This window comes from Phlebotomus argentipes, unplaced genomic scaffold (assembly GCF_947086385.1).
Source record: "Phlebotomus argentipes unplaced genomic scaffold, Phlebotomus argentipes genome assembly contig_15, whole genome shotgun sequence".
Taxonomy (NCBI): domain Eukaryota; kingdom Metazoa; phylum Arthropoda; class Insecta; order Diptera; family Psychodidae; genus Phlebotomus; species Phlebotomus argentipes.
The window spans coordinates 9,678,483-9,693,042 of NW_026776181.1; the positions used below are offsets into that span (position 1 = coordinate 9,678,483).

The 14,560-nt window shown below is 36.5% G+C and overlaps 1 protein-coding gene across 6 annotated transcripts in view; it reads left to right on the forward strand.

Moving 5' to 3' along the window:
- LOC132263342 (cAMP-specific 3',5'-cyclic phosphodiesterase) overlaps positions 1-14,556 on the forward strand; it is a 77,765-nt gene extending 63,209 nt beyond the window's left edge. For 3 of the 6 annotated variants that reach the window (XM_059763058.1, XM_059763056.1, XM_059763061.1), the window contains 8 exons: positions 246-422; positions 1,199-1,237; positions 3,871-3,972; positions 4,033-4,195; positions 4,265-4,358; positions 6,249-6,951; positions 8,544-9,069; positions 10,201-14,556. In XM_059763058.1, coding sequence (XP_059619041.1) covers positions 246-422; positions 1,199-1,237; positions 3,871-3,972; positions 4,033-4,195; positions 4,265-4,358; positions 6,249-6,951; positions 8,544-9,069; positions 10,201-10,335 — 1,939 coding nt within the window. In that variant the 3' untranslated portion in view covers positions 10,336-14,556. Of the gene's footprint in view, positions 1-245; positions 423-1,198; positions 1,238-2,218; positions 2,701-3,870; positions 3,973-4,032; positions 4,196-4,264; positions 4,359-6,248; positions 6,952-8,543; positions 9,070-10,200 lie in introns of those variants that run through there. The other 3 variants (XM_059763057.1, XM_059763062.1, XM_059763059.1) reach the window with 2 other exon arrangements.
- Positions 14,557-14,560: the final 4 nt, after the last annotated feature.

Below are 14,560 nucleotides of genomic sequence, written 5' to 3' on the forward strand. Positions count from 1 at the left end.
TCTTCGATGAGGGGGAAATGAACTCTCCCATTGTTATTGCCCCCACACTGTTATTGGCATGGGGCGCGGTGGTGGTGGAGATTGGGAAAAGGAGGACAGCGATAAGAATGAGATTGATTAGCTTCTCGAATAATGCAGAAATGCAATTACCTCAATAAATTCGAAATTGATGGAAAACACGCCATTGTGAGCATATTCATGTGCAACTTCCGCTTATTGTCATTCTGTCCTGTTTGTCTTTGCAGTTTCGATGTGGAGAATGGTCAGGGCGCACGATCACCCCTGGAGGGTGGATCACCAAGTGCAGGACTCGTCCTGCAGAATTTACCACAGCGACGTGAATCCTTCCTGTATCGATCCGATTCAGACTTTGAGATGTCACCGAAATCCATGTCGCGCAATTCCAGCATTGCGAGCGAGAGGTAAGGCACTTTACCAAATATATTTGTGTGCTATACATATAAAAAAAAAGAGCTTTTCCAGAAGAATAGTTGAAAAATGACGGAGATGAGATTTTTTAAAAATAATAAGGACGGAACAAATATTTGTGGACGTGATGTAATTAAAAATAATCTTCCACACCGGTTCCACAGAGACACTCTGGATTCATATTTCTCCGCCACTTTGTGGGTACTTTTCTGCCCACATAGGGACAAGAGAGACAAAGCTCCCCTAACAATCTTTTAATACCTTCTCTCATTACTTCCATCCTGCCCATGTAGGAAATATAATGCAAACCTCAATAGCCGTGTAGAAAAAGTGGTGGACAGATACTCTCTCTTTATGAAACTCTCTTTTCAAGCTTTGTCCATGAGCTTTCGTGTAGGGGAAGTGCTATAGTCTCTTTTCCTTCTAAAGTGTAAATCTTAACACTTTGTGTACTCCTTATAAAATGCTGTTAGATGTATCGAGTGGAAAACGTGATAAAATACATTATACGCAATCCACAGTCAATGCTTCAAAATACCATCCTTTTTATACTTGTGTGTACCTTCTTAACATATTTTCACACTCTACTATTGAGTTTCATATGCAGAAGTATCATGCATATGACGCCGTAAGCATAAAACCAGTGGATAGAGAACGAAATTGGCGACGCCAAAATTTTTCTCCTAAAAGACAGTACTAATGTTTTTGTAGTTGAAGGGAAGAAAACATGGAATTGAACATTAAGACAAGACACGATATATAATTTCAGGTTCAAAGAAACAGAGCCGCCAGTTTTAATGGAAAGAGCGTACGTATTTTGATTTTGATTTCATCTCACATTATTTTTCCATTGCGTTTCTTGTTTATGCTCAATTGAATAAGAATTCTCCTAAAACAATGACTTGTACAGCAATAAGAGCTAATTAATTAGAAGTTTTTTTTTGTGAACTTTTTCATTTTCACTAAATTCAAATATGAATATCTTGGTTTTCTGCTCCTTATATAAGTTCTCACATTACATCTGCACACAACATATCTGTTCACGTACATTTTTGTTTCTTTGTAATCGAGATCTGCTTTTTTGCAACACACAAAGATATATATTTTTTCGTTTTTTAGCATTTGTATTTTTAGCCAATAACACCGACAAAATGATATTTCTTTTCAATTCAATATAAATCAGTCGGCTGAGAGATTTTTAGAAAAAATTTTGTAGCGTGATTCTTTTCACCTTTTCTACACTTTGTTCTCCAATTCACGCCTCTGAACACAGTTTCAAATCATTTCCACAGACTCCGACGCACCGATATTTATTCGTATATTATGTACTTTGAAAAAAGCTTTCCGTTGCATTGTGTAACAGCTAAACAGCAAAAACATGCCAGAGAAAAATTGCACCACATGAAATAGACGGAATATATAGGAACGGATCCAATAAATTTGATAGAACGTTTAATTGTTTTTGAGCTTTTCCTATCTCTCTGTAACCCAATCTATTGGGTTCTTGCTCTGTATGCGTTTTATTTTTTTCTATATATGTATGAATGTATAGGTATTGAAGAATGATTTGTTCTATTAGTTGCTGTTTAAATGCCTCATTGTTTTCCTACATTTTATCACACACATTGAAAAATCTCTCTCTTTCTTCTTCCTTTGAAGTAAATAAAAATGAATTTGAGAAGCGAATTTGTCCAAAAACGCCATAAATATTGTACGGTTGTGAATTTTTCATATATTTCGAATTAAATTATTGTTATATCCTTAATATTTTGATGTGTATTGATAGTTTATTCTTACACAGACTCACTTGTTAGTCTGTTGAAATTGCGAGGGAAATTCTATGTATATTGTATTGAAGCGCACCAGACAACGATTATATTATCAATGATAATTGTTGCGATACAATTCCTCAAATACTACGATTCTCCTCGAAATGCAGTCAGTGTATCATAAGAATTGTTTGCGAAGAGCATCGTGCGTTTTTTTCTGCACATTCGAGAAAAAAATTCCTGGGTTTTTGTTCGTTAAAAATGCATTTTTTGAATCGTTTAGAAAATAGTGATGCAAAAATTGACTATTAGTGTTTCAGAGTGCACGTAATGAAATGAGTTTTATAAGTTTCCTGATGGTGAAGTTCTTTGAAGTTGGTTTATTTGAGGGCGCGTCGTAACGAGTTTTTTGATTTTTTGATATGCAGTTTTAGTAAAAAAAAATTGCCAAAGTGGGGAACATCAAGAGCAAATGTATAGAGCCGCACACAATGTTTCGTCGGTAAATGAACCTTTGTCTTATTATACTGCACGAAAATGCATAATAAATAAGAATTTGTAGCAACTGATAGAGAAAAGTGAATCACATAACAAAGTAATTTATCCACACACACACACTCTTTCTTCCTCCGTGAACACAAAAAAATTGCTCTTGTGATATTAAATTCATTAAGAGTGTGAAATTGCCTTGTTCACCTATGATTTCCTTCGCTTTTCTCCCAACTATTTCATGTGATTTAGATCAATTTTTAAGATCAGTACAGTGAATGCGGTGTTATCTTGATGGGAATTGCTGCGGTGGGAAATACAAAGCTGTATCCAAGTTTTTTTTCTACTTCATAGAATTGAGAAAAAGTTGTGCTTCCTCCATCCATTGCCCAATAACACTCCTTGTCATCGAAATTACCTTTTTGTCCTTTCGCAGAGGAAACTTTCATATCCCTCGTTCTGAGCAATTTCTCTTTTGCAGCTTCTTTGGGTAATTAGAGAGTCTCGAAACTCATAAATTTCCATTTCAGCTTTGGCTTTTCGTGCGAAGCAATTTGTACTTTCTTGAAGCTTTGTTATCCTGGCTTTTAGTCACATACACAACAATATACACCCATCTGTTACACACTTCTTAGAATGTTCTCTGTTGGTTCAAATGCTTTCTGTGTTTGTTGGCATTACATCTCTCTCTATCACCTCTCTACAGCTTCGTGGCTTCTTTTTTATTATCCCAACACGCACCACCAATCATGCGTAGAGCGGCTGTATTGCAATGCAGAGAATTATTGAAAATTTAGAATTCCCACAACCTCTTATCAGAGAGATTGCGACACACAATTTTACCTTATATTTTCCAAACAAAATCACTCCATGTCATCTTGTTTTGCCTTGTTTGAAATTACGATAATATAGAGTAGCTTTTCTTTTAAATATTGATTGATTTAACTTTTGCTTTCTTGTTATACACTTTGAGTGAAGAAACAGCCCCCCTCTTTTGGCTGCTACATTATGTTTGGTGGTGATACAGTAAACGAGAGGCAACAATTGGGCTGCTTTACAAACCGAGAGGGGGAGTGTGGCTGATCAATAAAATTCCTCTTCAGCACTCTCAAGAAGAGGAAGAAGAAGGAGCGAAAACTGGCCTCATTGATTTCACTAATGGGCTCTTCCTTCGTTCTTTCAGTCATGGCGAAGATTTGATAGTGACACCATTTGCTCAGATTCTGGCCAGTCTTCGATCTGTGCGGATTAATTTTCTGAATTTAACAAATGTCAACACGAGCAAGTAAGTGAATCATTTGCAGTCGATCCTTTCTCTCTTGTGATGCCAACCATGCCGTTGCAGATCGAAACGCCAAACGAATGCCCCGCTGCCGAAGCCTCTGGTGCCCGGAGATGAGGCATACGTCCGCTTGGCCCATGACACGATGGAGGAGCTGGACTGGTGTCTGGATCAACTGGAGACCATCCAGACTCACCGAAGTGTCTCGGACATGGCGTCACTGAAGGTACAGAAGTCTCTTTTTATTGCCAGAATTTCAATTAATGCTCACATCTCTCAATGTCTTCCATTTCAGTTCAAGCGAATGCTGAACAAGGAATTGTCACACTTCAGTGAATCCAGTCGATCCGGCAATCAAATTTCCGAATACATCTGTTCGACGTTTTTGGGTGAGTCTCATAAAGTTTATTGAATTTCCACGATATAAACATACACTCTCGTTGAATGGAAAATCTCATTAAGAATTTCAGAGGCGTCCCAAGAAAGTCCTTCTTTGCCATTTAATTGATTAAAAATTCACACTTTGCTCGCCGAAATGCTCAGCGTTAGGTAATTTTCACTCATTGCGCGCTGCGAACGATTTGGCGACCCCTGATAAATATTCAGGGTGGAAATGAATTAGAATTAACTTATTGTGGCAATGTGGCTCCTTTCCATCCTAGTTATATGCATTATTTGATTGTTATACACATTCAGGTCGCGTAAAGCATATGATATGAGAAACATTTTGGAAGACTATTAATTGTCCAAATGGAAGGTGCATCTCACAATGAAATCTCTTGATCTGCAGGAGCAGCTTTTGTGCTATTTCACTCACTTCAGAAATTCTCATTACAATAAAAGCTCTATTGTGATGATAAGCCGAAAAGCTGAGTATTGAAAGCGCACAACAAACTTGTGGAGAGTAAAAGCTCCTACAGGGAGAAATCCAGCTTTCATTACGGCATTCGCACTATTTTATATTTCCCATTTGTGTTATACCTTTTGCTTAATGGGGCCGATTTGCATTTAGCAAGGAAAGATGAGGCAATAAAAAATAAAATTTGCATGTAATGAGGAAAATCATTTACACACAACGCATAAAAGTTTCTAATTTACTAGAAAGTTGAGAGATTACAAAAGTCCAGTGAAAAGTTGCATAAAATAACTTAAGTTATGGGCAAAATATTCCTGACTTCGGGATGTTTTAGTTCTTACCTTACTTTCCACCTTATTTTCCAACGCATTGAGATGGAAAAGTTTTCCCTCCGGGGGGAGAAAACAACAGAGAGCTTTCTTAATCATTCATGATCGCTTAACTGGAAACGTATTCTTTTCCTCACTATTTCACAACTCAAACTTCTTGTGCGTCAGCATGAGAGGGTGGGAGAGAAGCTTTTAGTGTGAAAAGCACGTGTGGTTTTGAGAACTTAAATCTGATTACCATCAGGTCAGCAACAACGCCACTCAAGCCTTGGAAAGTTCATTTCAAATTCATAAGGGGACGAATATTTCATTCATACCGAGTCCACTTCACAGGAGATGCTAATTTCTCTCACTTCCTTTTGAGTGCCATACACAAATTTGGAGTAATATCCTTCGCTGTGCTGTGCTGTGTGTGTGTGTGTGGTGTTGAAATTTAATTGCACATTATTTGGGATAATCCTCTACAATTTCCATCTGTTTCGACGTTTAATTCCCGAGGAAGAATAACCACTTTTTCCTCCATTGTTCAAGAGCAAACTCACTTGAATTATAATTATCTGGCAAAATGGTAAAGTTAAAGGGATGATTTTCAACAAGTCTTCCACACGGATTCCTTGCCTTTCGCTCCAGCAAGGGATTTACTTAAAGCGAGTCAAAGGATTATTTTCACGCCGTTGTGACGAAAGTGAAACAGAAAGCTTTAAGTTTTTTCTTATGCATGCTCACGCCTTTGCAGTTTCACTAAATTTCGCTATATTGGATTATAGTCCTTTAGCTTGCATAAGGAACAAAGGAAAATACATAAATCATACGGTTTTGTAATGGAAATTTATTACATTTGAGGGAAAGATGGGACATTACATATTATTTCATGCACAAAAGATGGAAGTGACGAAGTGGAAACAGTTTTCCTCATACACACACACAAAACCTGATGTATATGAATTTGTGGCCCTGAAAGAAAGAAATAATTATTCATTGTGCCAAAACGGGGTGGGTTTAGTTTCTCCTCAAATGCGAGGCTTACATTGTCCATTGTTGTGGACTTTACGCTCCGGCATTTAATGAAAAATGTCAAATGATCCTCTTTGCAGACAAACAACAGGAGTTTGATTTGCCATCGCTGCGCATCGACGAGAATGAGGTGGCCAACATCACGTCAGCTTCCCATCCGCGCAGCAGATCGCCGCGCTTCGGGGGGCCGCCAATGTCACAGATTTCGGGCGTACGACGACCGCTGTCGCACACCAACTCCTTCACTGGTGAACGCCTGCCGACGTTCGGTGTGGAGACGCCACACGAGGCGCAACTGAGCACCCTGCTGGGTGACCTGGACACCTGGGGCATCGATATCTTCCGCATTGGCGATCTCACGTGCAACCGCCCCCTCACGTGCGTCGCGTACTCCGTGTTCTCGTCACGAGACCTCCTCAGCGCCCTGATGATACCACCGAAAACACTAATCGCATTCATGGTGACGCTGGAGGATCACTACGTAAAGGACAATCCATTTCACAACTCACTCCATGCCGCCGATGTGACCCAAAGTACCAACGTCCTCCTCAACACGCCGGCCCTCGAGAGTGTCTTCACGCCCCTCGAGGTGTGCGGCGCCCTCTTTGCCGCCTGCATCCACGACGTCGATCACCCTGGACTCACCAATCAGTTTCTCATCAACACTAGTTCGGAATTAGCATTAATGTACAATGATGAATCGGTGCTGGAAAATCATCATTTAGCTGTTGCCTTCAAATTACTTCAAAATCAAGGATGTGATATCTTCTGTAATATGCAAAAGTGAGTACGCCCATAAATAATGTAATTACAGGCCCACTGAAGGAGTGAATTGTGAATGCACTTTTAATTATTGCCGCATACGTCCTGGAATGAACCGAGAACATACACTTGAAGCACTTTGCGTTGGGGTTCACGTTCCCCGCAATTGCCAATTAGCTCCTTCATTGTAAATTCCCACACAGCAATTTTCTTCTCATATTTAGCCCGAATGGTGTGGGCGAAGGGGAAAAGTGTCTTAAATTGGGTGGGGCAAGATGTTTTTATTTCACACGAGAATGTCAAGAGAGGGAAATGAAATTGTTTGTGATGAATTTTACATTGGCAGACGACTAATCCATCAAGTTTGTGATGGAAAGTGGCTGTTAAAATTTTAAAATTCATACTTAATATTCTATCAAAGTTTGAGACAAATGTTTGTGCTCAAAGAGAAGTTTTTCCCATCTCACACGTCGTGATTGACGTGCTCTCGGGAGTAGTTTAATCTTTAAAGTTTATCTCATCTATTTATAATCAATATGAGAAGATTGCTTATATAGTCGCAAACTTTTGCAATGTATGAATATTTCGCTGTCGTTAGAGAATTAAATCGATATTGTATGGAGACATGAGATAGTACAAGATGTACGCAAAGTACGTGAAACGTCTGGGAAATTCAATCCAAGCTGTGATTAATTATTTTCTGTGAATTAACGGAATTAAATTTTCAATACTGAAACGTGCTCAATTCGCATCTTCAGATTATATTCCTTCATAACTTTCCCACAATTTCTGTATTTTTTTCTTCTCCCTTTGTCCCCATCAATCACGCAATAAGCGGCAAAAAGCTGCCTCTCGCAAGACAATCTTTTAGATAATGTGGGTGTAAATTGAATTTGTTCCCTAAAATCGACTTGTTGAATATTGCGCGTCCCACCAACTAAGAAAATCGTTTTCGTCCCCAAAATCAATGTGATGTCCCCGAGTGACAAACTTTCCAATGAAATCTGATTTTTCTGCTCGACCCGCCCGAAGATGTGGTGGGAGGGAGGAAAAATCAGGACATTTTCCCCATGAGGGTGTGAAAGGTTGGTTGTGGGGCTTCAAAGACTAATTTTCTATACTTTTCACTCCGTATTTTCTCCAATTTGCGAGGAGATGGGGAATTTATCCCATTTCCTGTAGTCAGCAACAGATACTCCCACCAAAAGGACTGAAAATGTGTGAACAGGATGGCAAACTTTTCCCATATGTGACTCATGGAAAAGTTATAATGTGTATAAGAGATATATGGGGGATAATTAACCCTCTTTTTCCCAGGGTTACTTTTCACTGTCATTTCTGTCACTGATCTTGAGTGATTGTTTCTTATTTTGTACCTTCTATCAAAGTATGAGAGTTTGAGGAAGGTGGAAAGTCGTCAATTAATGCTTTCTGGGACAAAAATGGAGACGCTCTCGATTCTAAGAAACAATTTCAAGATAATTGTGATAATTTTATTTCGAGATAGAGCGAATGGCAATAGTGGGACTTAATCGGCTTAGATTATGCAACTAATTCTACTTTAATTACACTGATAAGCGGAGCCTATCTGAATGTAATTTGTCTCTTTGCAGAAAGCAACGTCAGACGTTGAGGAAAATGGTGATTGATATAGTGCTATCGACGGACATGTCCAAGCACATGAGCTTGCTGGCTGACCTGAAGACAATGACGGAGACGAAGAAGGTGGCCGGCAGCGGCGTGCTGCTCCTGGATAACTACACAGACCGGATACAGGTGCTGGAAAACTTGGTGCACTGCGCCGACCTGAGCAATCCCACGAAGCCCCTGCCGCTGTACAAGCGCTGGGTGGCGCTCCTCATGGAGGAGTTCTTCCTGCAGGGTGACAAGGAGCGGGCCAGCGGCATGGACATCAGCCCGATGTGCGATCGCCACAACGCCACGGTGGAGAAGTCCCAGGTGGGCTTCATCGACTACATCGTGCACCCGCTGTGGGAGACGTGGGGTGACCTCGTGCATCCCGATGCCCAGGAGATTCTCGACACACTCGAGGAGAATCGCGACTACTACCAGAGCATGATCCCGCCATCCCCACCGCAATCAGACGACATTGAAGGTGACGACAAGATTCGCTTCCAGGTATGCAATCTTGAAATTAATTTGCAAACTCATCGGTCTTCTTTTGCGCTATTAAAACGACATTTTTCTCCAATAAATTGATCGCAATTTAATTGGATGTAGTTGCCAGCAAAATTAAATCGATACAGAATTATACTCCGCGAATTGATCTAAGCGCATTGCACAACTTCCATTGCTCAAAGACACTTTGCAGGAATGATGATTGAAGACTCGTGAATAATTCCCCGAGGAACTACAGTGTTTCGCTCTTTTCTCGGATTCTTTAATCTGATACTTTCTCGTGGGAGGAAAATCCAATGTAAATCAACCAAGTGATTTAATTGCTTTATGCGCGACTATAAATTACATTTTATTTACCTTTCTTATTAGTCGTGACGTGGCATAAATTTTTCATCTTTCCTTGTGCCTTTTCTTAGAACACTCTCTCAATGTATTTCCGCTAATCTCATCAGGATTAAATATCGGTTTTTCGGAAAATGCCGTTTTCATGTTCAAATTGACTCTCGGGCTCTTAATTAAAAGGTGAAATGTAAATCTCCTGTTATGTAAATATCAATGCCCATTTATTTGCAATGCTTATTTGGAAATTCTCCACGAAATTCGCACAAATTGTTTGAACTTTCCATTTCGCGCAAGGGCTTAATCAATACAGTACCAATTTTCGGTAATTATTAAAGGCATTAACTCTTTGGGACCGACAAATTTGTGAACAATCGATTTCGGAGAAAATGGTTTTACTTCGTCTTGAGAATATTCAGATATAATGAAATGCTTTATTCGTGGAGGTATTTTATAAGAAAATACTTGGAAAATTAAGTATATTTTCAGTCAAAAAGTTTTTTGTTCTTATTCCTGTCAGGCTTTAATTATCTTTCTTGCTTCACGAACTTTGAATCGTCAAATATTTAAATTTAAATAATTCTGCAAAGAGCATTAGAAACATATTTTAGTTTTCCAACATCACATGTAGTTTTTTATGCTCAATGTCTAGGATCTGGATGGTTTTTGACTCTAATGTGAAATCCTAGTTCAATCCTAAGTATCGCCACGTGAGCGTCTGCCCATTTTCCCTGCTTTATGACTGAGTGGAGTGCCACAGTTCTGAATGTTTTCCTTTCGTCCCACCCGCAGGTGACTCTAGAGGAGGGTTCCGACAATGAGGGCGGCGAGGATGACGAGGAGGAGGACTCCGGCGGGGGCGGTGGAGGTGGCAGTGGAGTTAGGCCATCCACTAGTCAAATTTCACCGCAGCACGTTGGGATGTGACGGAGAGTGGTCGGACTATGCAGGAAGCTTTCCGAGAAAGCACAAACATTTTGGCTTATTAGATAAACATGGAGTGAAAATGAAAATATGGAGGAGAGACACATGCGATGTGAGATTTTCTTTCCTGTGTGTGTGTGTGTGTATTCTTATTTCGAGGACTCTCCCGCCGCCTCTCGAGAGCCCGTGGGAGTGAAGGAGAATTTGGGTGCGAGGGAAATCACATCAATCAGCGATGTGATGAGGTGTGGAGAGGAAATCCAGCACTAGACAAAGTTGGGTGGAAATTTTTGCATTATAATTCTCTCACACACCTTTTCATCCATTTGACTCTACCTCCGCACACTCTGCGTATCTCTGTCACTCATGAAGGAAATCATCCTCACAATGAGCGTCTCCGCCCCCTCCGAGACAATTAAATTAATGATAGAGAAAATTCGTGTAATCATGTGAGAGCAATTCTTTATTTCAATGCGTATTCTTTGTGCCGAACATTTTTGCGCCAATTTTCTTTGCTATGCGTGCAAAATGTGGAGGACGCGCGTTTTTTCGTTTGTATTTGCAAAGAGAAAAGATATGAAAAAGGTTAAAATTGAGAAAGAAATTTCTCAATTGAACAAAAAAAAGCGTTTTTGAAATTGATTTCTTCTATTTACTACAAAAAAAAGAATGGTTGTGTCTATAAAAAGTATGCATATAAGACATATATTTGATCTGGCGAGGAATAATGTAACATAGAAAGATTATAGAAACCAATAAAATAGGGTTTTTCCTCTGTGAAATAAAAAGAAAATTAAGATTTCAAATATAAGTTGCGTCCAAGTGACAAAACAAAGAATTTAATAATATTTTCAAGATGCTTTGCGTGTAAAAGCTGCAAGAAATGAAGTGCTTTTGAGTTTTTGGATATTTTACTGAATCACACTTTGTGTTTTCACAAGTGAATCTTTACAGTACACAAAGTAATTGACGGATGAATTGATATCCAGAAGATAAAGGATAATTAACAACTCGCGAATAAAAGCAGTCGTTAAGACAATTCTCCTCTTGTTTGTATACACACAAATTCTTCCTTAACTTGTTTTCTTTATGTAGTTAACAAAAGGAGATCTTTATGGTGGAGAAGAAGAACATATATAGAAATATTAGTGATGTAATAGGAAATCTTTTAGAGGACAGAAAGCAAAAGAAATTAAAAGGGAAAATAAAATTGAACATATAAACGTTTAGAGAGTAATAAATATTAGTAAGAAACTTGAAATAACCTTTAGATAATATATTTGAAAAGGAAAAGTGAAACATAAATTCATTACAATAGAGAAGCAGAAAGGAGGAAAATAAAGAAAGTGAAATGTTAGATTTTAGATTGAGAGAAAACTTTCAAGTAGAGCTGCATTTTAGGATGAAGAATCTCCATTTCATCACTGGAGGGTGCAAAAGATCTTCTCAGACAAAATGAGAATATAAAACTGTAGTGGAAAATTTGCAAAACTACTATGAAATATTGTAGATTTAGCAATTTTTCAGAAGCAACAAATGATACACATTAGAGAAAACATTGTACATCAAGAAGTATAATTCATTTTCTTTCAAATACCCCGCAATATTTTCGTCTTCTTTGCAACGTTATTTTATAGTAATTGTTTTAGTTAAATGTACACAAGGCAGGATCCTTGAGAAGAATGGTGAAGAAATGTATAATATTTTAATATTTTCTCTTCGGGAACATTTTGTCAATCGTTGATATTATATTTACAAGTCTTTATTTGTCCACTTTTCTTTGATTAATTTCTGAAAATGGTAGGTATTTCAAGGTGAAAAGGCAAAGACAAAGAATGGAGAGAAAATATTTTAAAATCCATACATAGACAAGGTGGAAAACAAAGATTAGAATTCTTCGAAAAAGAATTTAGTGAAAAAAAGGTTTTTCTACAGATGAATATTACTCAATTTTTGTCCCAGTAAGAATAAGTTTAAAAGATAACTTAATAATAAATATACACGTTGAAAGTGGATACTAAAAATATACAAAGATATATTAAAAAAAGAACACACAAATTAACAAAAAAGCAAATATATTGTGAAATATTTTCTCTGGCTGGCTGGAATGTGTAATAAATGTAATAAATTGTAATAACACGTTGAATTTTTCGGGGGCAGGTTCCTCAATTTATTATTTATTTTTATTAATTAAATAAAGTATGGATTAAGCGAGAAAAAATTATTATTATCTTCTTACATTGTGAAGCCACTTATAAAGTTTAGAAAATGAAAACAGAATGGAAATTATATTATACAAATATAAAAAATATTTATGTAAAAAGAATATTATGAAATGAAGATGAAGAGTTGAAACTTAAAGCAAGGATAGTGAAGCATGAAAATGTAATTAATATTGTAAAAGATGAAAACAGAGAGAAGATTATAACTATCGTTAGCTAATGGGGAATGTTTAGAGTTGTCACTTTCAGATGAGAAGCTAAACGCAGACAGAAATATTTCCTAAAAGAAAAAAAAGAAGAAAATGTGCAAAGATTCTCTATGATATCACTCAAATCATCAAGATATACAAAATAGATGCTGTAGTGAGGATTTTGTGAGGATAGAAAATATTATAGAGTGACGCTGGCGTCGCCTATTTTAATTTTTTTAGTGATTTGAGGAATGATGATTTGAATGTGAGTGATTTCAGGATACAAAAACAAACAAAATGTTGAGAAATATTGAAATATAACCTTGAAAAATTAGTAAAAAAAATTAGCAATTTTTTGTTTACCTGTAACAGCTCTAAGAAAAACATTGAAATACTTTTTCTAATATTGTAAACATGATTTCATTGGGTTATCGAAAAAAAAGGAACAAATGGATTAACTTCCATTTGTCTCACCGATTTCGAAAAGTGATTTAATGATTCAAGAGAAAACTTTGAAGTAAAAATCTCATAAAATCTGACCGTAAAAACTACTCTTAGATGAGAAGCTTTCAATGTTAATTAGAGAAAAAGAACAAAAATAATCCTGGATGTTAGAGTAAAAGAAAAAGAATTAAAATTGAAAAAATCTGCTTATAATTTTTCTTTAATTCTCAACTAAATATTTTACACAGTTTCTTTTAGGAAGTGCTGAAGAGCAGTTTGAATTAAATAACTTTTGTCGTATGGAAAATCAGAATGAGAGTAAAATAGAATGAAAACCGAAATGAGCTTAAAGTTTTCCAAGAATATTTTAAGAGTGACGCGATGATTAAAACAATTAATGAAAATTAGAGAGAGAAAATCGTCTAAATCTACTGTAAACTTATTACTTTTCATCTTGATAAATGCTGTTTAAGGGAAATATTTAAAAGTATAGGAGAAAGTGAGTGAAAAATAAAATCATATCATGACAATTTCACAAAAGACGCGAGATTGTGGTCGAGTAAAATTTTTGTTTTCAATTTTTTTTTTCCAAAAACTTTCAAATATAGAAAAATCATACCAACAACTTTTTCGATAAATATTTTCCCTGTCATTTGGTAGTCACACACCAACAGAAAACACTCTTCCTTCATTTCGTCAAAATTTCACCGGAACTGTCTCATATTTTCACACATGAACACTTTAAATGCAATTTTTATGGGAAACAGAAGGAAAAGAATTAAAACTTACAATTTATAGGAAAAATGTTCTTTTTATGTAAAACTTTTATCGGATTGAAATCAATCACTAATGTGTAAAACCAAAATATACAATCCCCACTATAAGTTTAATAGAGAATATAAGAAGATATACCAAAAACTGATAAAAGTGGAAGAAACTTTGTAGGTTAGTGCAAAAGGTGGAAAAAATATGAGAAAAAGAAATATGTAATCGGAAAAATTAGTAGATAAACAAGAAAGATCATTTTAAAATTATTATTATTGAAATTGATAAAAATTAAATAATTACGTTTATTTATTCAACTTTGAAGAAAATTTACGATTGAAAAAATGCCAAAACTGTGTCCAGTAATAAATATTGTATTGTAAAGAAAATATCCTTACGCAAGAGGACAAAATTTAATTGGAATTAACACAAGTTTCAAAAATTATTTATTGATGAAAGTGAAGAAAAATGAGTTTAAAAAATTCTAGACATTGGACTGTTACTCATATAGCCTTAGCAGATAATGTAAAATATAAGTGAAAAATGTTTGTTTTGAGAGAAAAAGAGGAAACACATTAAATAAAAAAAGAAAAAAATACTAACTTT